The following is a 27,008-nucleotide window of genomic DNA, read 5'->3' as shown; positions in this document are numbered from 1 at the left end:
TGTGTCCCCACTCATTGCCCCCTCAGCCACATGTCAGGGGCTCTGTCTGTCCATCCTCCCCCCAGACCATTGTCCCCCATTTTTCTCCACTATAGCAGGGGTTCTGTGGGCCCTCCAATTTCCATGGTCTTTATGTCCCCTTCCCCCATTCTGCCCTCCCATACTAAATGCTCTGTGTGCTCCCCCTTCCCCTCCATGTGAGGAGCTCTGTGTGTTCCTTTATAATGCCCTTCTACACACCATTATTATTTCTTTGTGGGAGGGAATGGGAAGTCATTCAGGGTGTCAACATGTTAAACTCTATTGGAAGGATGGGCAGAGATGAGATGGGGGAGATAGTTTTGCTGGAAAGTGTTAATTGGTGTCATCAACTAGTTCTTGGATATATAGACAATTACAGAGGTGGTTGAAGCAGCTGGGTCTGTTGACTAGCTGGAAGGAGCTCCATGTGCCTACCACTTCCTCCTTCCAGTTTTCTGATTTTCACCTAAAACAATAGGATTCTGCCCACTGATGCCTAGAACATTCCCTGAAATTTTGGAATAGATCAGGTGCACCATTCAAAGTTATTGTAATAGATAGATGACAGAGAAATGCCACCAAGTTGAATGTGAGACCTCGCTTCAATTACAATGTGCTATTTGTCTTAGTCCACACCTATAGGAATTTCTCCATTAAATCAGTCAGACCTTATACGTGTTGTTGTAACCATGTTGATCCCAGGATATCAGAGAAAAAAGGTGGGTGAGGTAATATTTTTTATTGGACCAACTTCTGTTAGTGAAAGAGAGAAGCTTTTGAGCTACAACAGCTACAACCTCACCGACTGTGTCTCTCTGATACGTTATACTGTCATGGGAAACCCAGGCCTTATTCAGAGCTATCATTTCACAGTAGGAGTTACAGGCTTCAGATGAAATAAATAGAGTTTCTCTTTTAAAAAGATTTTATAACAGGAACTGTTACAGACTTCACTATTTGGAATCATATCTTTAAGGGCAAGTCACTCTCTATTCACAGAATCCTGGAAGGTTAAGGTAGAAAAAGTCTTGGTTAGTCCATCTCCCAGCCAGTGCTGAACAGTTCCCAGTTGTACATTATTCTGTCCAATCTGACTGTCTTTTTGTCCTGTGTTCATAAGGCGTCTAACATAATGAGGTCCTGGTCCATGACTGGAGCTCTTAGGTGCTGCTGCAATACAAATAAATAATAATAATGGTAATAATTTGTTTTTAAATGTTCCAAGGTCTGGGGCTTCCACCACTTCCTTTAGGGAGACTACTCCACAAGCCACTAGATCTTACTGCCTAGATTTTTCCCTTTCATTATTTCATCCCACTTCTTTCTCTATTTGTGTTACAGTGGGCCTAAAAGCCCCAACCAGGGTCCAGTACTGTACAAATGTAGAACAGAACATAGTCCCTACCCTGTAGAGTTTACAATCTAAAATCTATTACTCCTAGTTGTATTTCCATACATTAGCTTAAATAATTCCTCTTCCAGCATGGTGTTTACACTGTTCAAATAGGTGTAGAATGTTATCATCTATCTCTGTAGTTATGTCAGTTGTTTTTAGCTATTAGTCTTTCCTTATACATCATTTCTTCCTGACTGCTGATTATTTTGGCTGATCTTGTGAGCTCCTCACAATGTGTCAGTATCTTTCTGGCAATGTATTAATTATAGCCAGTGACATAATCAGAAACACCCAGTCTCTCTCTCTTTCTCTCCCCAAAGAGAACTGATTAATGGAATACAGCTCATGTATGAAAATATGTCTAATATGAAGGAAATTTTAGGTTGAGTAGCAGGAAAAGTTTCCCAATAGTTTGAATTTTAAGACAGTGAAAGTTGAGGGACCGGATATCCTATGGCTTGGTCACTTACAACTAGATAGGCCGTATCACTAACTTCCGTGAGCCTGATTGGGGGCTGAGGGAAGGGCATATTTTTCATGGGACATAAGTGGGCTTGAAAGGATCTGTTTTTTATTGGTAAATGTCGATTTCACCTCACATGCACAAACTGACAAAAATATTTCCATGGATGATAATTGAAATGTACAGAGAGGCAAAGTAAGAAAAACACTGCTTGAGAACTTAATAGAGTTTGATTTAAGGATATTTACTTTGTGTATTTTGACATGTGATATTGAAAATTTGCATTTTAATAATTCTAAAGCTTTATATTTTTGAATGGCAGTGTCTACTGTCTTTTAATAATTATTGTCTGATGACCTATATTTTCTGACCCTCCGCATAATTTCCCACAGGTGTGAACATTTAAATCAATAAAAATAGAAAAGCTTAAAAATAAACATATTATGCATCTAAATTATCAACAAAAATGAAAATGGAATATGCCAAGACTAGATATAAGACTTGAACGTTGCTTCCTAATTTAAAAAAATACGTTTATGCTTGATCACTGGTACGGTGACTCATGCTGGGCTGATTATAGAATCCTCCCATTGTAGAGGAGCACAGATAATTTATTTTCCGTTGGCCATTGAAGAAATGTATGTGGGCTAGTGCGGGGAGTCCGGGTGTCTTTGCCAAATGACACGCCCTCCCTTAGGGAAGTGGAGTTTTGGGAGGAAAAGGTCACAATGGAGATATACAGGAGAGGCACCTGGTGCCTTTTGGCCGTTCTGTTGGATAAAGGTGAGGGGAATGTGTGACACTGTATAACTCTTCATTACTTCATGGTAATTGTGTGATTATGGGAGTGGGAAACTTGGTTAGGAAGCGGAACTGCTTAGACCAGTGGTTCTCAAAGCCAGTCCGTCGCTTGTTCAGGGAAAGCCCCTGGTGGGCCGGACCTGTTTGTTTACCTGCCGCGTCCGCAGGTTTGCCCTTCCCACAGCCCCCATTGGTCTGGAGCAGCGAACCGCGGCCAGTGGGAGCTGCGATCGGCTGAACCTGCGGACGCAGCAAGTAAACAAACCAGTCCGGCCCGCCAGGGGCTTTCACTGAACAAGTGGTGGACCGGCTTTGAGAACCATTGGCTTAGACTGTTTTTCTGATAACTTTCTATAAAAAAGAGTGTTGTGTCAGATGCTAAGCTAGAAGATTTGTACCCATTGTGTCCTTACTGAAGGAAGGGGCAAAATCCATACAGCAGCATTGACCAACCTCCCACATCAAGGAAAGGACAGAACATGACTTGTGTTACCAGGAATTTTCTGAATCAATGGCACTTGCCCTTCAGCTGAGTGGCAGAGCCATTCTGTCATCAAATGGGAGTCACAGGGCCACAGTAATCTCATCCTCCAGTCCTCACACTGCAGCAGGAGATGTGCTTCAGTATGTGATGACCCAGCATCTTTATCCTCTCTCCCTTCCCACTTTTGGCTGTTGGGATGACAGGGCTCTTTCTCTCCCTGCATGCGGTTCCACATCCAGCCTTAGCTGAAGGAGGTTAATAAATGAATCTCAGTTGCTCCCACACAGCTGGATCCTTTTACTTAACACTCTCTGCTCTGTCTGATGCCCACATACAAGGTAGCTTATTTATATTATAGTTACCTCCATGATGTGCTAGACACTGTCCACACATATAGTAAATATATTGTGTACTGCCCCAAAGAGCTCATAATCTAAGAAGGGGGGGGGGAAAGAGGGATAAAACCTACTATATCTGTGTGTGTGTGTAAATGCTGTCAACTATTCCTATGTTATCATCAGTTAGCATTCTGCTTATTCTACCTGGGATACAGACAGAGTGAGAACACCAGACATACAGCTGCTAGGAGCTGAGGATCCCAATTCAGGCCCTCAATCTGGTAATAGGCATCTAGAATGTTGGTTTGTAAGTTTTCCTTCTTTCAACAGAGAAGTAAAACTGTGAAAATATGAATAATTCATTAGACAATTAAAGTTCTCTGTTCCCCAGGGTTCAAAAGCATTGTTATATAAATGAAATAGGCACCCTTGGTTTACAGCTGAGTGTCACCTCTTTAGTGTTTCAGGATTTAGAACAGCAAAGGAATGCTGAGTGGCTTTGACACTCAGATCAGGTATGAGATAACATTATTATACCGTCAGATGTGACTCAAATGTTTCAGTGTCTAAAAGCCAAGTGACTGGATGGTGATGGAATTCTGCTAATGTGTTATAGAGCCCTTTCCTCTAGGTGCTGGTTCAGATGTACCGAGGGCTGTTCAGTGGTTGATGTGAAATCAGCTGATAAGTTTTAGTTTGTGTCCTAGTAGACCAAGTGTTCACTTGAAACCTGCTTCCACAACGGGTGCTAACTGGATCCTTGTCTGGCAGTATTAACAGAGAGGGCAAGGACTGAGAACACTGAGGAGTAAATCTCTCCTCCTAGAGGTGACCCTTCCAGATCATGGTTGAGGCACCTTAATGAGGCAATGTGGGGAAGCTTGTTCTGCTGCTGCCTGCACTTTACCTGCTCTGTAGACAGAGGATTTCACTCTCCAGGCCAGGACAGAATTTCTGATGGAGCATGTTGACTTCTATGAAATAGGATGATATGCAGATATTACATTGATATTTGTAAGGGGTGATTTCCGTATATGGAATGTAATCTCCCCCTAATAATGTGTCTCTTCTTATTGGAATTGACTATCATGAGAGTTCTGAGTATAAAACAACAAGGCTTGTGAGGTGACTCCAAGCCTAAACTGAGAATATGCAACCCTCTGAGATTCCAAGAGATGTTGGGAGAAGTCATTCGAGTTAAAAAGCAGAGCAGCTTTAAAATTAGTGACTACCGTGGAAATGTCATTTATGTTTCATTGCCCAGACCAGATCTCCCTCCTGGTGTCAGATTGCGCAGCCACCCAAATGTCCATTGATTGAAAGGAATTAGTTGTTTTTTTGGTAATAATAGTACATCCCATTGTATATTTCTTAAGTCTGCATTATGCAAAGAGCAGCACAAGCTGGTGGCGCTAGCAATGGAAGGGTGCTTTGGAACACAGAGCCATACAGAATGCTGATTTGCTTACGTGAAGATAACAGGCTGTTTTGTAAGCCTGGTTTTTCATGCTGCTGTCATGGTGTTTAGAAATCAAGGGCATGGTAATAAGGTTTTAGTGTTTTTAACAAATACATGGCACTACATTTTTAACTAAACTTTCTTGAGTTTAAAACAAAGCTCGGTAGCTTAATTTAAAGACTAAGGGAAGCAGCTTTGTAGTGTGTGCCCTTTTGCTCTCCCAGAGTCCCATAGAAGCCACTGGGGCTCAGCCTGGGCACAGGGATCCACATATGTGGAGCATCTCACAAGACTGGGGCCTGTGAGATTATGGGAGCATTTTTCTGGGGAAAGCAAAGCCAAGCAAACACTGTAGGAATAAGAAAAGGAGTACTAGTGGCTCCTTAGAGACTAACAACTTTATTTGAGCATAAGCTTTCGTGAGCTACAGCTCACTGCATCCGATGAAGTGAGCTGTAGCTCACAAAAGTTTATGCTCAAATAAATTTGTTAGTCTCTAAGGTGCCACTAGTACTCCTTTTCTTTTTGTGAATACAGACTAACATGGCTGCTACTCTGAAACTGTAGGAATACAACAGCAAGAGGGTTCGGATGCACTTTAAAACAGACATTTCAATGCAGTAGTTTGACAATTGTTATATTTATGGCAATGGACCGGTGGAAGGATGTGTTTTTCTAAATTAATGCTGATATTTAATGACAGTTTGTAGAGTAGTGTGCACTTAAATTTATTCTTTTACATTTGCATTTAAGACTACAATACATGCATGTTTACATACTTTCACTATGGTTTGATTTGCGCTATTTCAGCTGGATTTGTAACATATTTCTCTTCCTTGGTATTGATTCCTGCTGTTGATAACTTAGTCATTGCGGGACGGAGAGAGTCTGGATTGGTAATGCAAAACTGCAGCATGTTGTTGCTGCCCTTATAACAAACAAATTTCCGCTCGACTACAGTCATGCCTCAGTTGGCTCTGCTGTAAAATTAGGTTGAAGCGGGAGCCTCGGTCACTGTATCTGAGTTGACTTATCCGGAGCAGATAAATTCTTAACAAAAATAGATCTCAATAGCTTCAGGATTCTGCAACCTGCTTCTTTGTGAGCTAGGGAGTATCCCAAAGTAAGGTATTGGAAAACTGGATTGTGAATCTCATTTCCAGTAAGAAATGCAAAGGCATCTAATAAATTCTGTGGTATTCCAAGAACAAGGCATCAAAGGTAAAGGATCTATGTACTGTGTTAAACCCCCGATCCTGCAATTTGTACACATGCAAAACTCCCAGTGACTGCAAAGGGAGATTTGCATACAACAGGATTGAAGGCTCTGGCCCTAAGTAAACGGGCAAAGAGGAGAGAGACAACATTGCAAGCCTGCCTAGCTGGGGTACGACTGTGAGGTTGTTCTCTTCTATTCAGTAACTAGAAAATACTGAATCTGTAAGTACTTGAGCTTCATTGCCTGGTTCTGCAGAAAACTGTGTTAGGTGTTTTGCTAATTTTGGGTGGCCTGACTTGACTTTGACACGCCTTCCTGACTGAGCACCCACAGATATATGGGAATGGAAACTGTGAACTCATTTCTCAATTTTGATGGGTGGCAGTTGGCGCTTCTCCCTCGGAAAGGCCAGTTATTCTGCTTCTTGTGTTTTGGTAATATGTGTTCTCTGTTTTTATTTTTTTTTACTAAAGATAAAGCCACCAACCCGTCTAACAGGCAAGAAGACTGGGAGTACATCATTGGGTTCTGTGACCAGATCAACAAAGAACTTGAAGGGTGTGTGTTCCAAGTCAGTTAGACTTAGTATTGTATTTTAACATTCTCAATTGAAACAAAATTTTATGTCCAGCTGTTGATGTTTTATGTTGGAAAAGTATGCTCATATTACAAGGAAAACATGAACATAAAGGAAGTAGGGTAATGTGGAAGCATATAGCAAACCTCTTCCTCTTTTCTTTGAAAAACAACGTGATCTGAGCGCAGGATTGGGTGCCAGGAAAACATGAGTTCTAAACCTGCCTTTGACTTGACTGCTTATCTGGCCTTGGGAATCTTTCCTAACCTCTCTGCCTCAATTTCTCAATCTGTAAAATGGGGATAATAATCCTTATCATTTATTTTCATAGAATATTTCATAGAATCATAGGACTGGAAGAGACCTCAAGAGTTCTAGTCCAGTCCCCCGCACTCAAGGCAAGACTAAGTATTTATCTAGACCCTCCCTGACAGGTGCCTGTCTAACCTGCTCTTAACCTCCAATGATAGAGTATACAACCTTCCAAGGCAATTTATTCCAGTGTTTAACTACCATGATAGTTAGGATAATGTCCAACCTACACCTCCCTGGCTGCAATTTTTATATATTGAGTGTTCTCCATTCTGACTAAGCCATTTACAAGTTGATATAAAGCTTTACATTTTTAGAAAACTTTATAAACAATAACTAACGAACCCTCATGGGTCATGGCACTCCTGCAAAGTAGGGAAGTATTATTCTACCGCAGACAAAGCAAAGTGAGGCACAGAGAAGGTTCAAGGCCAGACCATGAAACATTCAGTGAAGCAGGATTAGATCTCAGGAATTCCTGGCTACTAGTCCTGTGCCCAGACCATGTGCACTAGACCATGTTCCCCTTTTACATGTGTAAACACCCCAGTTTACATAGATGCTGTAAGGATTATTTTGTTAAAGTGCTTTGAAGATGTAAAGCTATAGAAGGGCAAAGTGGCATTTCCTTTTAATTTTGTGATACCGTACTTGTCTAATCAGAAGATTTTGTGAAAGTCTAGAAAGTCCTAAAATCCCTGTGTCTGTTTTATTTATAATGTGGCACCTTGGTTTGTTTCAGTCCACAGATAGCGGTGAGACTGCTGGCTCATAAAATCCAGTCACCCCAGGAATGGGAGGCAGTCCAGGCCTTGACAGTAGGTAGTCCTTATCTCCTCTCTCAAAGCCCAGAGCCCAGTTGGGCTCTTCAATGAGGAATTTATGGGGGGGCGATCCCTACTGTTCAGTGGGGTTATCTAGTACCATCATTCCCATGCTCACTGAAACTGACACAATCAACTCCTTAATTCTCCTCCTCTGCAAGGGGAGGAAGACCGAGAAAGAAGGATACTTGACTCATGTAACTGAAGCATGGAGTTAGTTTACTAACTGTACTGGAGCCAGAAAAACTCAGTTTCACTCTAGGTCCTTTGGTTTGTTACCTTCAGGGAGGTTTTTTTTTTCCCACCGCTGCCACCCCTCCGCAGGAGAGGGCTCCTCAGCATGCTCTCTCGAGATTGGGGAAGCTACCTGTTTCGATAATTTCACAGTCAAAGAAGTGGGGTTCGAGCCTTGTGTCCTTGGGTGGAAGTTCCTCTATCTCAATGAAATGTGACCCTTACCTGTCACCTGTTCTAGTTGGGGCCTCCCTTAGAAGAAACCAGCTGTGTTATTTCTCTGGGTTTGGGATGTGTTGATTTCACCACCTGTTTGTGTTGCTTGAACACAGGTGCTGGAAGCTTGTATGAAGAACTGTGGGAGAAGATTTCATAATGAAGTAGGGAAGTTTCGGTTTTTAAACGAGTTAATAAAAGTTGTGTCTCCAAAGGTCAGTCTTTAAGCTATTTTCTATACCTATTTTGTAACAGTCTGGCCTTTCTAAAACCACAAGTAGCTCCCAAAGCGTGCAGCACAGTATCTGGCTCACTGTGTGAATTAGTCTGTAGCTTTTGTTTGCTGGGTGTTTTGCACTGTGATTACTAGTTCTCTCAGCAAGCAGCAGTTGTTTCTCATTGCTTGTGCAATACTTAGCATTGCTCATTCCCTTAATGTGGTGCAAGCACTTTTAGACCTTGTGTTACTCATTTTGTTTAAACATGATCATCAGCAGGGAGGAATCGTAATTCAGCGGTTAGAGAAAGGGACTAGGAGTTGGGGCTCCTGGATTTGGTTCCTGGGTCTGCTACTGACTTGCTGTGTTGTCTTGGGCAAGTCACTTAACCTCTCTGTGCATCAGTGTAGCAGGCGGGTAATACTTACATATCTTTTAGGGATCTTATGGGGCTTCATTCATGTTTGGAAAGCATTTTGAGATTCTTTGGTGAAAGGTGATGTCAGTGCAAAGTATTATCATCACCATCATTTTCTTATGACAAAAGCAACTGGATACTAACAGGAGGTTTGATCCTTCTTCCATTGAAGTCACTGGCAAAGCTCCTACTGATTTCACTGGGAGCAGGACTGGGCCCAGAGCATTCCATTTAGCCATGGAATAACTCCAAACTGAATTTGGCTCATGTTGTCTCAGGCAGGTGGAGACAAGATGATGTTTTATCATGAAACACAATGTAAATATTACTTTAAAGAGGTAAGGGAAATTTATGTCGTGGTGAACTTCATCTTGTATCAGTGTAGTTAGTGATGAGTGCTCCTGGCCATCTGTGTTACGAAACTGTATCCCAGATCAGCACAGACAGGATACAGGGGGATATTCATACTCCCATCTAATATGAAAACAGACTTTAATGAGCACACAATGAATTCCCATATTGAGTGGTTGGGTTGGTTTTTTTTTTGTTTTGTTGTTTTTATTACAAAGAGAGAGAGAGAGAGATTGACATGTTTTCCTTTCTTTCCCCTGCCCCCTCAGTACCTGGGAGACAGAGTCTCGGAGAAGGTGAAAACCAAAGTTATTGAGTTGCTGTACAGCTGGACAGTGGCACTGCCAGAGGAATCCAAAATCAAAGATGCCTACCATATGCTGAAGAGACAAGGTGGGAAGCAGCTTTTCGTTCGTGCATTCCTGCACCCTACATGTTTAAGCAGGAATGTCACAAAGTGGGGTCAGTCAAGAAAGCAGCCTGTATCTGGGGGCAGGACTTGTTCAATCAGATGGTAGAAAAGACCTAGAAAAGTCTACGTGAGAATTTTACACTGGTTTAACTTAAATTGGTTTTTAAGCTGATTTAGTTAGTGCAAACCTCTGTGTAGACGCTCTTATTTTAGTTTGAGTGGATTATCTTGATTTAGCTTAAATTGATTCCTAATTAATTTAAACTAAACAAGCCTGGTTTAAACCAAAATAAGAGCATCTTTTTCACATAGGCAAGGCCTAAAGTGGTCAGAAGAGACGCTCATAGCTTCAGCACAAAGAGTCTGCCTTCGGAAGCCTCTATGAGTATAATGCAAAGTTAAGGATTTTGTGGTGGGGCCTGGCTGTGAAACTTGATCCTTTCTCCAACTAGTGGCTCGGAGTCTGTGGATACTGCATCCTGCATTATTGTTCTCTGCTTGTCTGTTCTGCTTCCCTTATGCTAAAAATATACATGCCTTTGGATTTGCATAAAGCAGGATTACATGGGGCCTTACATTGAGGTTCCCAGGCCAATGTGAAAGGAGAAAGACCCAGAGTGGAGAGCTATTGATTATGTGGGTTGTAAGGATGTGGCAAACTAACCCCTGGAGAGTTGGCCTTTCCCTAAGGAAAACATCCCTCAGTTTACCAGATAACATGCACAGGGATTTTGCTGCTGTATTAATCCTCACTGAAATATCCTTCCATCTCAGTGTTCTAAGAGCTGGGCTGCATGTTCCCTCTGAACCCAGTATGTGAACAGCAGCGCTGCACCCTCTCTGTGCTGCCTGTATACAGATATTAGCACTATCCTGAGTGACTGCATGTACAAACCTACTTTGTTTCTCTTTCTTCTCAGGTATTGTTATGTGTGACCCTGTAATTCCAGTGGATAGAACTCTGATCCCCTCTCCACCACCTCGCCCCAAAAACCCTGTGTTTGATGATGAGGAGAAATCCAAGGTAAAGTGAAGGCTGGAATCTTGATACCCACCAACAAAACAAAACAACTTAAAGTAAAAGGAAGTGCTCTGACTCAGCTCTAATCTGCTGGTATGTGGGCCTGATTTCACTTGGACTGTGGGTTTGATTCTTACCTCTTGGAGACTCAGAGTTGAAATCCTGAGTTAGAGACCATCTCAGTGTTGTCACTGTCTGGCCATTTCTAGTTAAGTCGCTCTCCAACTGCTGTAATGGAGGAGAGGAAAAGCTTTTCACCTTTCTGCACTGGGAGGAATTCTTGTCTAGTATCAGAAAGTCTCCAAGATCCCAATGTGCTTGTACTGTACATGAATGAAAATCTGGTAATTTAACAAAAAACAAAATAGCAAACCCATTGAATGACTCCTAAGGAAGTTACTGTAGCTGAAAAAGCTTTGACCTAAGTCTGCTTTCTCTGAACTGTCCACTTCCCTTTCTCCAGTGCAGCAGCCATTGGATACATGATCTTTCTGCCTCCCTTTATTAAGAGGCTACTTTTCCCTAAAAAGTTCTCTTCTCTTCTTACAGCTTTTAGCCAAACTGTTAAAAAGCAAAAACCCAGATGACTTACAAGAGGCAAACAAGCTTATTAAATCAATGGTAAAAGAGGTAAGAAAACACAATAGAATTATTTAAGAAACCCCTGTAGTAATGATAATTATAAGGGGCTTGTTTTGTCATTTGTAAACATTTTAACACCAGCTGGTGCATAGCTTTAGTGACTCGTGAACAGCAGAATCGCTGGATTTGTTCTTTCACTCTCCATTAGTATTGCACTAGTTCAACTATTTAAACCAGCCTCCTCATCTGTGCTTGAAGCTTTGGGGACTGAATGACTCAAGGGAATTAGCAATGAGGTCTAGAACCTTTCACCTTTAGGATTGCCAGTCACATCCGGTCCAGAGTAACTGAAAGTTGATATCATCCAGTGGCTGTTGGGTGGGCTGTGTGAAATGAATTTGTTGGTGAGTCTCACTCTGGGTCCTAGTTAGCAGGTGTTTGCATCACAAAACCTCTATAGTTGGTTCCCTAGTTGGAATATAATAGCAGAAAGGGCAAGGATCAAATGAACCATGGGGAATGAACTACCTTCTCACTCCTCAAGGGGGCACTCTGCATCAGGGATTGCTGAGGGAGAAGCTCGAATTGCTGCTGTCTTTGTAATATCTGATCTATGGATATAGAGGACTGTCTCCAGGGTTGTCAATCTGGCACTTATCGCAAGTTGTCTACATGCACATATACATCCAACCCTACCTATTAATGAAATTCTGATGTGTCCATCCACTCCAGTATCCAGGCGTCATGGAGTTCAAGTGACCCAATGTTGTTCTGGCAAGGAGAAATACAGTTTCTAATTTGGAGAGAATACAAGTCACTGGAATCTCTTTTCTGTATAAGTTAACCCTGCTCCCATGGAACTGTAGGCATCACATTGGAGGGGTCTCCCTTATCTTTGGTGGAGAGCATATGTCATAAATATAAAGGGAAGGATAACCACCTTTCTGTGTACAGAACTATAAAATCCCTCCTGGCCAGAGGCAAAACCCTTTCACCTGTAAAGGGTTAAGAAGCTAAGATAACCTCGCTGTCACCTGACCAAAATGACCAATGAGGAGACAAGATACTTTCAAAAGCTGGAGGGGGGGAAGAAACATAGGGTCTGTCTGTCTGTGTGATGCTTTTGCCGAGACCAGGTCAGGAATGCTCTTCAGAACTTCTGTTAAGTTAGTAAGTAATCTAGCTAGAAATGCGTTAGATTTCCTTTTGTTTAAATGGCTGGTAAATAAGCTGCGCTGAATGGAATGTATATTCCTATTTTTGTGTCTTTTTGTAACTTAAGGTTTTGTCTAGAGGGATTCTCTGTGTTTTGAATCTGATTACCCTGTAAGGTATTTACCATCCTGATTTTACAGAGGTGATTCTTTTACTTTTTCTTTAATTAAAATTCTTCTTTTAAGATCCTGATTGCTTTGTCATTGTTCTTAAGATCCAAGGGTTTGGGTCTGTGTTCACCTATGCAAATTGGTGAGGATTTTTATCAAGCCTTCCCCAGGAAAGGGGGTGTAGGGCTTGGGGGGATATTTTGTGGGGAAGACATCTCCAAGTGGGCTCTTTCCCTGTTCTTTGTTTAACATGCTTGGTGGTGGCAGCATAGGGTTCAAGGACAAGGCAAAGTTTGTACCTTGAGGAAGTTTTTAACCTCAGCTGGTAAGAATAAGCTTAGGGGGTCTTTCATGCAGGTCCCCACATCTGTACCCTAGAGTTCAGAGTGGGGAAGGAACCTTGACAGCATACATGCCTAATTAGAATGGGTTAGAAATTTTCTGACGGAATGTTTTTGGAATGGAAAATGCCAATTTGTTGAAAGTGAATCATTTTGCGGAAACGTGTTGATTTCAACAAAATTTTGTTTAGGGAAAAAACTGAATGGAGCATTCCAATATTCCAATTTGAACTCTTCGGAACGGAATGTTTTGATTTTCTATTTCGAAATGCCTTTTTGTTTAATTTAAAAAAAATATATATTGTGTAATATAACATTTTAAAAAGTCAAAATGGGAACAAAACATTTCAATTTTATTGGAACAAAACATTTCAGTTGACCCTAAACAATTTTGTTTTTAAATTTCTTTCACAAGAAGTTTTGAATTTTTTTTGGTTTTGTTCTGTGTCAGAATGGAAGGCTTTTTTGAAATTGCAGAATTTCCAGCAAAATAGAAAATCTAGTTCCTGCCCAGCTCTATTTCAAATACGCATCAGCATTTCATCTGATGCGACTCACAGCTGAGCTCCTGCTGTTGAGATCTTGTGGGAAGATTCACTCTCCTCTTTTTGTTTTAAACCTTGAAGGATGAGGCTCGGATCCAGAAGGTGACAAAACGCATGCACACTCTAGAGGAAGTGAATAACAACGTGAAGCTGCTGAATGAGATGCTGCTTCACTACAGCAAAGAGGACTCGTCGGAGGCTGATAAGGAGCTCATGAAGGTGAGTACAAGCTCATCGCTCTGCATAGGAGTCCTTCAGCATTTCCTTCTTCCAGACTTTATGGAGCTTTACCTTTGCACAAAGTTGCAAATACGCAGAACAAAGTGGTCAATGATATGAAGAGCAGCAACCAGAGCTGAGAGCAATCTATGGGAACGATCAGCTGGAGATGATAGTACTATGCACTTAACACTTTTCAGCTGAAGGACTCAAAGTTCCTTGTAAAGAAGCAGGCACTATCTCTATTTACAGGTGGTGAAAGTGAGCACACCAAGAATGCATGACTTGTTGAGATCACACAGTGTGTCAGTGGCAGAATCAGGAAGTCACATTTTCTGATTCCCAGTGCCACTGGCCATGCTGCTTGTGGTGGAAAAAGTCATCTCTCAAAGCACCATATTCAAATAAACTTAAAATCTTTTATCCAAACAAAAAGGTTTCCTTCCCTTCAGGGGAAGAGCTTGTCAACACTGTATTTAATGGAGAGAGCACCAAGAAAATAATAATCGAAAAGGACCGTAAAGATTGGTTTAATTTCTATAATAGGCACAGATTTTTAATCCACCAGGGGTTCTCCGTGGCTGTACATGCAAATTTCACTCTATAATATAAAAAATAAAAATGATACATACATGAGCACCTCAGGTGATGGTAAAAAAACCCCACAACTAATTCAGAAACTTGCCCTTCCTTGAACCCATCTCCACCAAAGTGGAGGTAGTGGCCTGTGTGCTCATGGACCACTCCCTGGACTGAAGACAGGAATTTTGGTTATGGCACTGACTGGGACTAAAGAGATCTGGATTCAGTTCCCAGCTCTGACTTTGAATAAGTCATGTGGTTTCCTTGTGCCCAGTTCCCCACCTGTAAAATGGGGATGACCACACTTCCGTTCTTCCAATTAGATCGTAGGCTCTTTGGGACAGGGAGTGTACAGCACCTAGCACAATGGGACCCCATCCTCATTTGGGGTCTTAAGGAGCTACTGTAGCAGAGATGATGATTAAAATAGTCCAGCATATGGAGTACAAAGAGAATTAAGTATAAATGCCAATAGCATGGAGGACTGATCATATCAGTAGCAGGCCATGACATTTGTAATAAGACATGCAACAACTCACTTGCATGCCTTTTGTGGTCCAAATGGTGTCCTCCATTCAGCATGACCTTCCAAGTACAGCAAGCTTTTCAAAATGGCATCCTCCTTGGGGGCTGGACAGAATAGTCCTGCGATCCGCCAGTGGGACAATGCACAACCAGTTGGGCATGTAGTGTGTGCCTTGTGTACATAGCATGCCACTGGCTGGTATTCATCTTTATTATACTGAGAATGTAGATCGGACTGGGTCTCCTTATGCTGCTAAAATGGTGAATAGCTCCCTATGGGACTGGGAAAGGGGAATTTGGACACCTAGTTGGACCAGCACTCGCATCAAGAAAAGACTCTGGGTCTCCCTTCTTACTGGGACTTCCATGCAGATGAATCATTTCATGCTGACTGCAAGAGCAGGGTTTGTTGCTGTCGATGGCTTTTGGCTAATAAGACCCTTTCTCCTGATCTCTCTTCCCAGGAGCTGTACGAAAGGTGTGAAACCAAAAGACGGATGTTATTCAAACTGGCCAGTGAAACAGAGGATAACGACAGCAGTTTGGGTAAAACAACCATCTCCCCTTTTTGGTGGGAAGGGTGTGTGGCTTAAGGAGGAGTTTGCAGCCAGGCTGGTATGGCCAGTAACTGTGCAGGGATACAGCAAGGGGGCTATTAATGTTACATTACTTCTTTCCGTGCTTCCATGGATGTGAGTGGCCTCTAACAGGCAGATAAAAACCCAAGGCCCTTAAAGCTTACAATCTAAATTAGAGCAGGCCCTGGCAGTAAGAATTGGTAGGGAGGGAGGCTGTGTGGGAAACGATCTCAGTGAACACAAGGTAGGGGCATACGGCTCTTAGAGGAGGGGAGATGTCCCTATGGGAGCTAATCACTGAGTTGTTATTATTTATTACGGCAGTGCCTCAGGGCCAGCTGAGAATGGGGCCCCATTGTGTGAGGCGCTGCACAGACAGCCCCTGCCCTGAAGAACTTGCAGTCTAAATAATGAGTTGTTGTTGATGATGATTATTGAGCATCCAAAGCAGTAGAGAGAGCAAAGTGACTGAAATCTCTACTGGAGTTTTTGCCTCTCTCCCACATCTAGGGGAGATTCTGCAGGCCAGTGACAATTTATCCTGGGTAATAAATTCCTATAAAAAAATAATCGAGGGTCAAGTCATCAATGGTGAAGTGGATATCCCGACACTGTCTGCAACAGAAGGTGAGTAGCCATCTGTTCAGTTTGGTTTTGAATCCTGTCATTTTGAATTTCCTCTTGTGAAGGGTGTCCAATTAATTGCAGTAAAGGACAGTATTATCAGCTGTTTGGGCTAAAATCTGCCCAGGTAGGAATGACAAATCAGCTCCCAAACAGCAGCCATTGATGGACACACAGATGAGTTTATAGTTCTGGCCACCGGTGACAATGCTTTGACTTGGGAGGCTCTGCCATTTGCACGGCTGGCTTTTTAATAATGAAACCTTATGACTTTTGACGTTCTGACTAAGCAGACCTGCATGTGACCTTGGCTTTCCTGTCTGGATTACTAACAGCTGATGTGGAATGCAACCTTTTAGTTAGATTATTCAACCGTCCTGGCCCCACCTGCAGGGTTAAATACCATCAGGGGAGAAGTTAACATACATTTATTGTTTATTTTGTTCTCTGTGCTTAAATGTAAGGTTAGGAGCATTATCTAAGGGATTGGAGCAGGGGCCTGGGAGTCGAGGGATGTGGGTTCTGTTTCTGGCTCTGCTAGAAACTCAGTGTGTGAATTTAGGCAAGTCCCTTGTGCCGCCACTATCTGCCTCAGTTTCCCCATCTGGAAAATGGGACTAACAATACCCACTTCTCTGGGGTGCCATGAGGCATAATTATTGTTTGGAAAACACTCTAAGATTCTTGGATGAAAAACATGAGGGAAATGATCGTTGTACAGAATGGTGTCCCTTGTCACAGGGAAGAGTGAGGATTTGGTTGTGATGAACTTGAAGGGGACTCTGGACACAGAGAAAGCCTGTAGTTCTTTTTGGCTCACTAGTAACACCTTGACTGACTGCAACCTGTGCTGCCTATTGTCACCACACTGGGTCTCCCAAGTTCTAGCCAGAGCTAAGCAGGCATGGAAAGGATTGCCAACTACACTACACATAGTACATGCAGTGGAGAGAGCAGTGGCTGGATTGGGCTCCTCTTTTTATACAGAAGTTTCCTAACTATACAGTGTCCGGCTCAGTAGCAGTGTAACAGCAAATACTCCAGTGGAAAGTATCTAGGTTTCCTTTCTTCTGACGAGTCCAAAATTCTGATTAAGAGAGAAACCCCCTTACCCAGAGCATCTCTCTGATAACTTTGCCCTGGCTATTGCCTTCACATTGTTCAGAGCCTTTGCTCCAGCTGACTGCAGTCCCTCTTATAATTTTTCTCCCCATCTCTGCAGGGAGCGATCCCACCAGTAATCTCAGTGCGCTCATTGACCTCGCTGGCATGGACATCTCCAGCACCCCGCAACCACCAATGCCACCTGCAACAATAACGCCAGCACCAACGCTAGTGCCGACACAAGCTTCATCAGAAATCCCCATCCTCCCACCTCCTCCCCAAAAGTTTGGTCACTCGCGGAGCCGGTCCTCCAGCCAAGTAGAAGCTCCTCTGACTCATCAGAGCAGCACGGCCAATTCCCTCTTCTTGCTGGATGAGGAGCTGCTGTGTTTAGGTAAGAGGCTGGTGTGGCTAGGGTATGTTCTGGGGAAAGGGTTTTATCATGGAGCTTGGTTCTTGAGCTGGGCTGCAGAGAACAGTGTATCAGTACTAGCCATAGATTGCCAATTCTGTGGTTTATTATTCTGGTTTGTTTTGGATGTCATCGTCCAATGGACACCTAAGAAGCTCCCTCCACAGAGTGGCCCTGTGAATGGGAATTTGGCAGTAGGCTAGAGTTAAAACCTCTGGAGACTCCTCCTGAAATAGGGGTAGGTCACAAATGCAGTGACTTTGCTGTAATCCCAGTCTAATCTCTACGGGTGCTTGTCCACATCAGAAAACCACCACCACACTTGGTTACAAGTTTCAGGACTGAAATAGCAGTGGGTGCTATGGTTAGAAGAAAAGTGCATTAGCAAATCTGCATACAGCAGCCTGCACAGTACGTGCCTTTGGGACTCTGATACTGAATAACAGGGGATGCTACAAGTCAGGAAACAGGAACATTGGAAGTGCTGCATGGAGAAGGTTGCCTGTGTGTGCAGGACATACCTGCATTAGATCATTGAGCCTGTGGCTGATCATTGACACGGAATGTGCATGTCTCTTTAATCAAGCTTTCAAACTGTACAGAGTTGAACTGAGTAGTTTTACCACAGTGGTGAAACACCCTATAGGAGGTGGGAGAGGGTTAGAAAAACTAGCCGTCGATCTCCCCTCCTTATTGCCTCTTGACTTTAATGTTGAGAATTTTTGCAATTTTACTGCAGTATCCAAATCTTTTCTTCTGCATTCAGGCCTGAATGACCCAGCCCCCAGTACAGTGAAAGAGTCGACCGAAAACAACCAGTGGAATATGTTCCAGGTACGAAGAGAGGGATTTATTGACAGAAAGACTGTCATTGTGGGAGGTCTCTGAGCACTCTCGATGTTGCAGTGGTGGTGCTTTTACCATATCCTGCGGGAGTGCTCACACGCAGGCCAGAGATGATAACTTCCAGACGTGAAGGCCTGTGTCTTGCCTCTGGCCTTGTGTAACTGGGATATCTGAACCAGTACAGAGAAGATATCTCTGCTTTCACTTTCCTTCTTTGTATGTGCTGCTTTTTGGTATCTTAACAAACCTTGATACAAAAGCTACCCTTTCACATGGGGAGGATGTCGGTAAGTCTAGACTGAATAGAAACACAAGGGATGCACCCAGTTTGCAAGGGAATAGCTGTATTCTGGACTGAATACACTCGGAGGCCAAAGGCAGAGTCCATCGTCCCAGGAGACTGGGACTGCTGAATGAACAGTTAGCACCCTTCAGTTGTTACTACGCTGAAATGTACTGTCCATCTTCTCTCCCCTCTGCTCTGGCTATTTACTCCTGAGGGCATTCTGCGCCAAAAAATTAAAAATTCCATGCCAAAAAAATAAAAATTCTGCATACAATATTTTAAAATTCTGCAAGTCACGTCCTCCCCAGCACAGCCAGGACTAGTAGCTGAGCTCAGTGCAGGGTAGGAGCCACCAGCCAGGTCTTTCCCAGTCCTGCCCCCTGCGATTTACCACTCTGCTGGCTGCCCTGGGCACCCAAAACATACTGCTGGGGAGGGTTGGATGACCGCTCTTGTGGCTTCCCTTTGCTTCCCTGTCAGAAAGTCAGTTTTCTGCATGAAAGCAAAGAAATCTGCGGGGGACATTATTTCTGCGCATGCACAGTGGCACAGAATTCCCCCAGGAGTAGGCTATTGTAAGTTTCTCTGCTCTGTTAGGATACTGCCCTTAGGAATCCCCATCCAAATGCCCATAATAAACATGGCCACCTCAACTTCTGACTCCTCCCCACTTAGCTCCTTTCCACTAGTAGTATCCAGTCGAGCACAGCACCATATGCTGTCAAGTAAATTACAAATTGGATGTAGTCCAACAGATGCAACATACTCATCTGCTTGCTTCCTCCCCCTTCATGTCCTAATGGGTAAGGCCTATCTTAGTGAGTTACAATGGTATCTAAGGCATGGCAGGAATTAATAGCATGCACCTGTCCCCTCTGTTGCAGAATGACCAAATGGACCTGGACTTCTTTAGTCCGAAGCTGGTGACTGTCGGCTGCAATACTGCAGTGAACCCTCTTCTTCATCACACATCACAGTCTGTGTGTGGAACATCAGCGCCTCTGCCTTCCACTTTCACAGCCTCTCATATCCCTGCACCTAATACAGCCCCGTTCTTGTTCTCTGCTGGACCAGCAGCCCCTCTGGGCCCGCCGAAGACTATGCCAGTTCAGTACCTCAGTTCAGCCGTGGGAGACAATGCTTTGCATAAGATGGATGCACTGGGACATCTTCTTGAAGAGGCCAAAGGGTAAAAGTCCTGGATTTTGCTTCCTCTCTCCCGTTTGAAAGTTATCCTTGCTATAGCTGTCAGGTTGGCAATAAGGATGTCCTGTTTCTCGCTCTAGTTTGATGGAAGTTTACTGTTGGATAGTGATGGTCTTACATTTATTTAGCATCTCTCCTCTTGAAGGATCTCAAGCACTTTACAAACTGATATACAAATTATACCCAAAGGTCACTGACCCACCACTGAAATGCAGCCATCTCAGTGGTGAAGCACAGCATCTGCTTTGCACTGCACAGCTACACTACACAATGGTTTAGGTAGGCAGATTGGTAAGTTGACCAGAACACTGGGGCTAACAGGGCCTACTCTTGTGAAAAGTGCCCTGAGATCCTTAAATGACCATAAGTGACCAGGACCCTTGTTTTCATCTCATCTTCCAGCAGTATTGGGTCCCAGCACAATGCTGAGGCACTGGCTCACTGCTGATTTGGAGAGGAGTGACACCTCCCAAATCACCACCACTCCCTGAAACATTGCGTAATATTCACCCAGCCCAACACTGCTCAACACAGAAGACTTTACAGTGTCACGACACGAGGGTATGATTGCAGGCCACTGGTTTCACTCTAGTGATTTGCCATTGTCTCTGGTAGTGCGGGAAATGGAGTGAAAGCCTGCTTCACGCTCAGTGCTGTCACTGCCACTTCTGCTAGCCAATATAGTTCTTAATTTGCCACTTCTGTTTTTGTCTCCCTCCTAGGACTTCAGCCCAAGTGAAGTCAGCGCCCTCAGTATTCCACCCTGGGGTTACCTTGCCAGCCACTGTCACCTCTGCCCCTTTAATATCCACCACAGGATTGCCAGTTGCTGCTCCAGTGGCCCCTACTATTCCTTTTCCAAGCATCTGCACGGCCGGTTCAGGAAGCCCTCTATACCAGCCAGCTTCATTCCAACAGCAGGGCAGCCCTCTGAAAGGGCCTGATGCTTCTTTGGCCAATGTCCATGTTCCACTGGAATCCATTAAACCCAGTAAGTATCTCAGACCCTTTCCAGCCTGCTCCCAACCCTGGACTGTTGCTGTTCCAATACTCTAACTCTCAGACGTTGTCAATTAGCGGTATAGGGCCAAATTCTCTCTGTAGCACCCAGACAACACTGAAGCATGTCTATGGGGTTGCAGGGATGGAACTGAGAGCAGAATCCAGTCCTTAGCACAGACCGCATTTAGGGAGGCTATGCAACCAGTTCTGGCTGTAGCTTTCTGGTTCCCAAGGATGGGGCTGTTGGCAGCTAAGCATGGAATGGACTTTCTTTCACGTGGACCTGTCCTGCCCACAGTACAATATGTGCAAAAGATTGTAGGGTCTCAGGCCAGGGTTTTATGGCCATCTCCTTCCAACCAGCAAGAGAATTAAGAGGTTTTTAAGTCCCCTAATTTGAAACTACTGTTTCTCCTTGGAATCCCCTGCCTGTGTTCTCGGTATACTGCCGTATGCGCACAATAGAGCCGACAGTCGCCTCTGAGACTGTGCTGCCACTTACAGCGCTGGAGTGCTCTGAAACAACACACTGCAACGTGCCACTCAACCCAGGTGCTACGAGCCTCACTCCTGATACTGCAGACCGTGGTTGGCTTTGAGCCGGGGTCCCTACTGTGTAGCAGTGCTGTCATCTTGACACACACCCCACTATGCTTCTTGCCTGTGCTACTGCCATTACACACCTCCACTGTGTTTTACCTAAAAACCACCGGGCCATGTCAAAGCCCAGTCCAGCCCTGGCTAAGCAGGAAAGCGACATGCAGGGTGTCTGTGCTGATGAGCAGGCGATTGGCCTTTGGATAAAGTAGGTTGTTCTGTCAGCTCTGTTGCATTCAGAGCACAGAACGTTTTGCTTTTCCTACCACATATATAGTCTTGTGTTTCTCTTCCCCTTCCCTCCGTCCCTAGGCCGTGCTCTTCCGGTGACAGCCTACGATAAGAACGGGTTCAGGATCCTCTTACACTTTGCCAAGGAGTGCCCGCCGGGGAGGTCAGACGTGCTGGTTGTGGTGGTGTCCATGTTAAACACAGCACCTCTTCCTGTGAAGAACATTGTACTGCAGGCTGCAGTACCAAAGGTAGGGACACACAGACTCAAAGATAGGTTGGGATCCTGCTTCGACACAATGGGTGTGAGCTCTGGGACTCAGACATGACATTACAATACTAGCTTTTCTTGGGCCTCTACTCTTTCTGCTTCCAAAGAGCCCTAGAAGAGAGGAGAGATGGTCTCTGTATATCCTAAGTAACATACAGCAACAGATACTGCTGGTAGGGAGCATGTTCCCCCTGCAGGGTAAGGTCAGCTCATAGCAGCATCAGGGACCCTGTTAAAACTTGGCTAACAGTTGTGGTGTAGCTGAGACCTACCCATGTCCCTGTAACTGGGTTAAAGCCTCAGCTTCCTGACAGCACAATCAACAAATGGAATAAACTCCCAAATGGTGGGTTTAAACCCCATTGAAAGGGACATTTAAAACTAAACTGGACATTCGACCAGAAAATATACAATAGGGAATAATCCTGTCCTGGCCAGGATTGAACTAGAAGATCTAACAAGGCTTTTCCTCTTGTCTTTTCTGATCACATTGGGGCAATGATCCCATGTTCTGAAATCCCTCCTCCACCAACGTCAGAGGGTGTCGTTCAACAGAATAGGAAAGCTGGCTTCTAAAATGCAGACACAAAGCAAATGGATGGGGAGGGGGTGTGTCCAGTTTACAGAAGGGGGTTGAAAGACATAGAGCCCCAGTGGAAGTAGCTCCTGGTCATGTTTTCAGAAAGGGGAAGAGACAAAAACGAGACAATTTCAGGGGCTAATATTATTTTGCGCTGTGCCCTGGGAGAGGTTTCAATGTGAGCTTTTGATTTTTGCCCCTCTCTAGTTTTGGATGCCTGATTATAGTGTTTGAACATCAGCTCGGAGCTTGGTTGTATTCTGTCTGCATTGGCTAAGGCAGTGGTTTTCAAACTTTTTTTCTGGCGATCCAGTTGAAGAAAATTGTTGATGCCCGCGACCCAGCAGAGCTGGGGGTGAGGGGTTTTGGGTGTGGGAGGGGCTCAGGATTGGGGCACGGGGCTGAGAGCTGTGGAATGGGGCTGGGGATGGGTTTGAGGTGCATGAGGGGGCTTTGGGTTTGGGAGGGTTCAGGGCTGGGGCAGGGGGTCAGGTCTCTGGACTGGGGGTGCAGGCTCTGGGCTGGGGATGAGGGGTTTGGGGTGGCGTGGGGTTGGGGCTTACGTCAGGCGGCTCCCCATCAGCAGCGCAGCAGGGGTGCTAAGGCAGGCTTCCTGCCTGTGCTGGCACCACAGACCGCGCTGCACCCCGGAAAAGGCCAGCAGCAGGTCCAGCACCTAGGCAGAGGTGCTCTCGCCCGCAGGCACCGCCTCCCTACCTCCCATTGGCCAGTTCCTGGCCAATGGGAGTGCGGAGCTGGTGCTCAGGGCGGGGGCAGCATGGGAAGCCCCGTGGCCCCCCTCCCGCCTAGGAGCCGGACCTGCTGCTGGTTGCTTCTGGGGCACAGCGTGGTGTCAGAACAGGTAGGGACTAGCCTCCCTTAGCCGGGCAGCACCGCCGACAGGACTCTGAATGGCCCGGTTGGTGGTGCTGACCAGAGCCACCACGACCCAGTGCCTCACATTCTGCAACCCAGTTTGAAAACCACTGGGCTAGGGAATCTGTATTAAAATCTTTCCAAGGACACCGCTGTGCTGGAAAGGTGCTGTCATGGTTTTCCCAGCCAGTGCATTATCTCCGTGTTGATTTATTTTAGTATGTGCCTATGACTATATGCTCAGTATAGACCAGGCTTAACTGTGTCCCCTGCTCCTCCCAAATGAACACTTGCTCATGTACACAGCTTGGGTGTGCAGCCCATGCGTAAACCCTTTGTTACCCCAGTGCAGGTCATGGTACCTGAGGGTTCCTTTTGTTTCACATTTGCAGTCCATGAAAGTGAAGTTGCAGCCACCCTCGGGTACAGAACTTTCTCCATTCAACCCCATCCAGGCACCCGCTGCCATCACCCAAGTCATGCTGCTGGCAAACCCTGTGAAGGTGAGAGGGGCTCAAAATTTCAGCAAAAGTGACTTCTCTTGTTGTTTTACGAATCTGATGAGGATCGAATTCCATGTGGGTTTAGACTAAATATTTGTACAAGCGTGATTGTCTGTCCCCAAAGAGGAATTACCCTGGAGTGCTGTCTTGAGGCAGAGTGAGATTAATCATCGCGGAGGAGTATGTTGGTATATTAGCAGTATCTCACCCCAGGGACAGGGAGTCAGGGGAGGGAGAGATGGACTGTGCTTTTGCCTCACTCCACAGCAATCCTTCTAGATCAGTTCCTGTACAATTCCCCATAATGTTAACACTTCAGTGGCAAGGAACAGTTAGGGCTCCACCAGGGACTCTTCCCTCACCCCTTATGGGATAACATTCACGTGACTATATATGGTGATAGTTTACAGGGTGACATGAATTGTAAGAAGTGATCGGGTATAATAGAAATATTATTGCTTTATTGAGTCTGTAGCCAGACTAAGTTGACCTAATAGCACCTAGAAAGGTCTTTCTCCCCCGTACCTTTGCGATATTAACTGAAGTTTAATTATGACCACTTAAATAACATAGTTAACTCCCTCTCTTCTGATCATCATACTAGAAGCATTCAGCTATCATATTTACCTGGACCACCTTGCTATCCCAGTTGTCTGCTATCCATTTGAATAAGATGTTCCAAAACCAGATACTCAACACAACTAATACTAACAACAAGGGGGAAGGAACACAAGCCACAGTAGGGAAATAATAGGTTAACAAATATTTAGAGAAGTTAGATATATTCAAGTCAGCAGGGCCTTATGAAATGTATTCTAGCGCTCTTAAGGAACTAGCTGAAGCAATTTTGGAGCCATTAGTGATTATCTTTGAGAACTCATGGAAGAAGGGTGAGGACCCAGAGGACTGGAGAAGGGCGAACATAATACCTTTAGAAAGGGGAACAAAAAGGCCCCAGAGAATTATAGACCAGTCAGCCTAAATTTGATACTTGGAAAGATACTGGAACAAATTATTAAACAATCAGATTGTAATTACCAAGAAGGTAATAGGGTTATAAGGAATAGCCAGCATGGATTTGTCAAGAACAAATCACGCCAAACCAACCTAATTTCCTTCTTTGACAGGGTTACTGGCCTAGTGCATGCGGGAGAAGCATTAGTCATGATATCTCTTAATTTTAGTAAGGCTTTTGACACAGTCCCACATGACATTCTCATGAGCAAGCTAGGGAAATGTGGTCTAGATTAAATTACTGTGAGGTGGGTGCACAACTGCTTGAAAGACCATACTCAAATAGTAGTTATTAATGGTTCGCTGTCAAACTGGGGAGGGGACACATATGGGGTCCCCAAGGGTCAGTTCTGGGTCCGTTACTATTCAATATTTTCATTAATAACTTGGATAATGGAGTGGAGAGTATGCTTACAAAATTTGCAGATGACACAAAACTGGAAGGGGTTGCCAGTACTTTGGAGGACAGGCTTAGAATTCAAAACGATCTTGACAAATTGAGAGAGTTTGTCTGAAATGAACAAGATTAAATTAAATAAAGACAAGTGCAAAGTACTACACTTAAGAAGCAAAAATCAAATGCACAGCTACAAAATGGGGAATAACCGGCTAGGTGGTAGCACTGCTGAAAAGGATCTGGGGGTTATAGTGGATCACATTTTGAATAGGAGACAACAATGTGATGCCGTTGTGGGAAAAAAGCTGCTATTTTTCTGGGGTACATGAACAGGACTGTTGTATGTAAGACACAGAAGGTAATTTTTTCTCTCTACTCGGCCCTGGTGAGACCTCAGCTGGAGTACTGCGTCCAGTTCTGGGTGCCACACTTCAGGAAAGATGTGGACAAATTGGAAAGAATCCGGAGGAGAACAATAAAATGATGAAAAATTTAGAAAAGCCAATCTATGAGGAAGCGTTAAAAAACTGGGCATGCTTAGTCTTGAGACAAGAAAACAGAGGTGGGGCCTGATAACAGTATTCAAATGTGTTAAGGGCTGTTATAAAGAGGACAGTGATCAAATGTTCTCCATGTCCACTGAAGGTAGGGCAAGAAGTAATGGGCTTAATCTGCAGTAAGAGATTTAGGTCAGATATTAGGAAAAACTTTCTAACTGTAAGGGTAGTTAAGTCTTGGAATAGGCTTCTAAGCAGTGAAATCCCCATCAATGGAGGTTTTTAAGAACAGGTTGGAAGAAACACCTCTCAGGGATGGTCTAGGTTTATTAGGGCCTTCCTCAGTGCAGGGTGCTGGATTCAATGACCTCTTGAGGCCCCTTCCAGCCCTACATTGCTAGAGTATATAAAGTTCAGAGTCTGAACTCAAGTAGTCCTTTGATTTTTCAGATAACCTGGACATTTGCTACTTACTATTTTTGAAGATTATGGTAAAAGTGGCATTTACAGCATCAGTTAAAAAGTGTTGGATCCCAAGGTACAAAGATAATGGGGTTTTCTTGGATTTCTATAAACTCACTTTGTGGAATATCTAGAAAAGCCACGTAACCAGGGGAAAGCAGATTTCTTTTTCCCTTGGTCATTCTCTAAGGAATAGGAATCTGTCAGGTTTTATCCTTCCTCTACATCCTGCAGTATAGTTTTGTTTTGAAGCTTCATACTCTTTTAGCACTACTAAAGCATGTGTTCAGTAGGATCACTGGGAAGCAGCTGAACTACGAATGCTGGTCAGTGTATACAATGAATCTGTATTGCCATGTAAGTGCTTTTCTCCTGCTGTTTCACTCCAAGAGATGGATCTCTCATATTTACAAACTAAACGATAAATAAATCAGCCTTATTAAGTATCCAGAAATGCTCCATTAACATATGCTGGCCCCTTACCCCATCTGGTGTGTCCAGACAGAGCTGTTGTGGGCTCTAAAATGTTATTACAGAGAAGTGTGTCATTTGGAAGCACTACCATTGTTCTCCTGCTGCTACTGGTATCATGGCCTTCCTGCTCCAAGGCAGGCTGCTACTTTAACATCTTGTTTTTCT

General features: G+C 44.1%; 1 protein-coding gene and 1 long non-coding RNA gene across 6 annotated transcripts in view; one reads left to right on the top strand and one right to left on the bottom strand.

Annotated features, from left to right (window-relative positions):
• The window catches only part of GGA3 (golgi associated, gamma adaptin ear containing, ARF binding protein 3), a 31,845-nt gene that overhangs the window by 2,357 nt on the left and 2,480 nt on the right, over positions 1 to 27,008 (top strand). For both annotated transcript variants that reach the window (XM_037913355.2, XM_043528564.1), the window contains exons 2-16: positions 6,655 to 6,739; positions 7,813 to 7,888; positions 8,461 to 8,559; positions 9,601 to 9,724; positions 10,664 to 10,767; positions 11,314 to 11,394; positions 13,639 to 13,776; positions 15,348 to 15,429; positions 15,972 to 16,088; positions 17,308 to 17,583; positions 18,368 to 18,435; positions 19,618 to 19,922; positions 20,662 to 20,930; positions 21,851 to 22,020; positions 23,889 to 23,999. In XM_037913355.2, coding sequence (XP_037769283.2) covers positions 6,655 to 6,739; positions 7,813 to 7,888; positions 8,461 to 8,559; positions 9,601 to 9,724; positions 10,664 to 10,767; positions 11,314 to 11,394; positions 13,639 to 13,776; positions 15,348 to 15,429; positions 15,972 to 16,088; positions 17,308 to 17,583; positions 18,368 to 18,435; positions 19,618 to 19,922; positions 20,662 to 20,930; positions 21,851 to 22,020; positions 23,889 to 23,999 — 2,105 coding nt within the window. The remainder of the gene's footprint in view (positions 1 to 6,654; positions 6,740 to 7,812; positions 7,889 to 8,460; positions 8,560 to 9,600; positions 9,725 to 10,663; positions 10,768 to 11,313; positions 11,395 to 13,638; positions 13,777 to 15,347; positions 15,430 to 15,971; positions 16,089 to 17,307; positions 17,584 to 18,367; positions 18,436 to 19,617; positions 19,923 to 20,661; positions 20,931 to 21,850; positions 22,021 to 23,888; positions 24,000 to 27,008) is intronic.
• LOC119567466 lies at positions 789 to 26,116 on the bottom strand. 4 transcript variants are annotated; one of them, XR_005227490.2, is made up of 5 exons: positions 25,429 to 26,116; positions 23,859 to 23,991; positions 12,043 to 12,117; positions 10,902 to 10,992; positions 789 to 1,191 (listed from the first exon to the last, which is right to left on the bottom strand). It is a non-coding gene; the product is annotated as an uncharacterized LOC119567466 (long non-coding RNA). The 4 variants fall into 4 exon arrangements; XR_005227489.1 differs by having other exon boundaries at positions 10,902 to 12,117; XR_005227491.2 differs by lacking the exon at positions 10,902 to 10,992.

Source organism: Chelonia mydas, chromosome 14, assembly GCF_015237465.2.
Source record: "Chelonia mydas isolate rCheMyd1 chromosome 14, rCheMyd1.pri.v2, whole genome shotgun sequence".
Taxonomy (NCBI): Eukaryota; Metazoa; Chordata; order Testudines; family Cheloniidae; genus Chelonia; species Chelonia mydas.
Note: the sequence above shows the minus strand (reverse complement) of the source record. Positions and strands in the feature narration are given on the sequence as shown.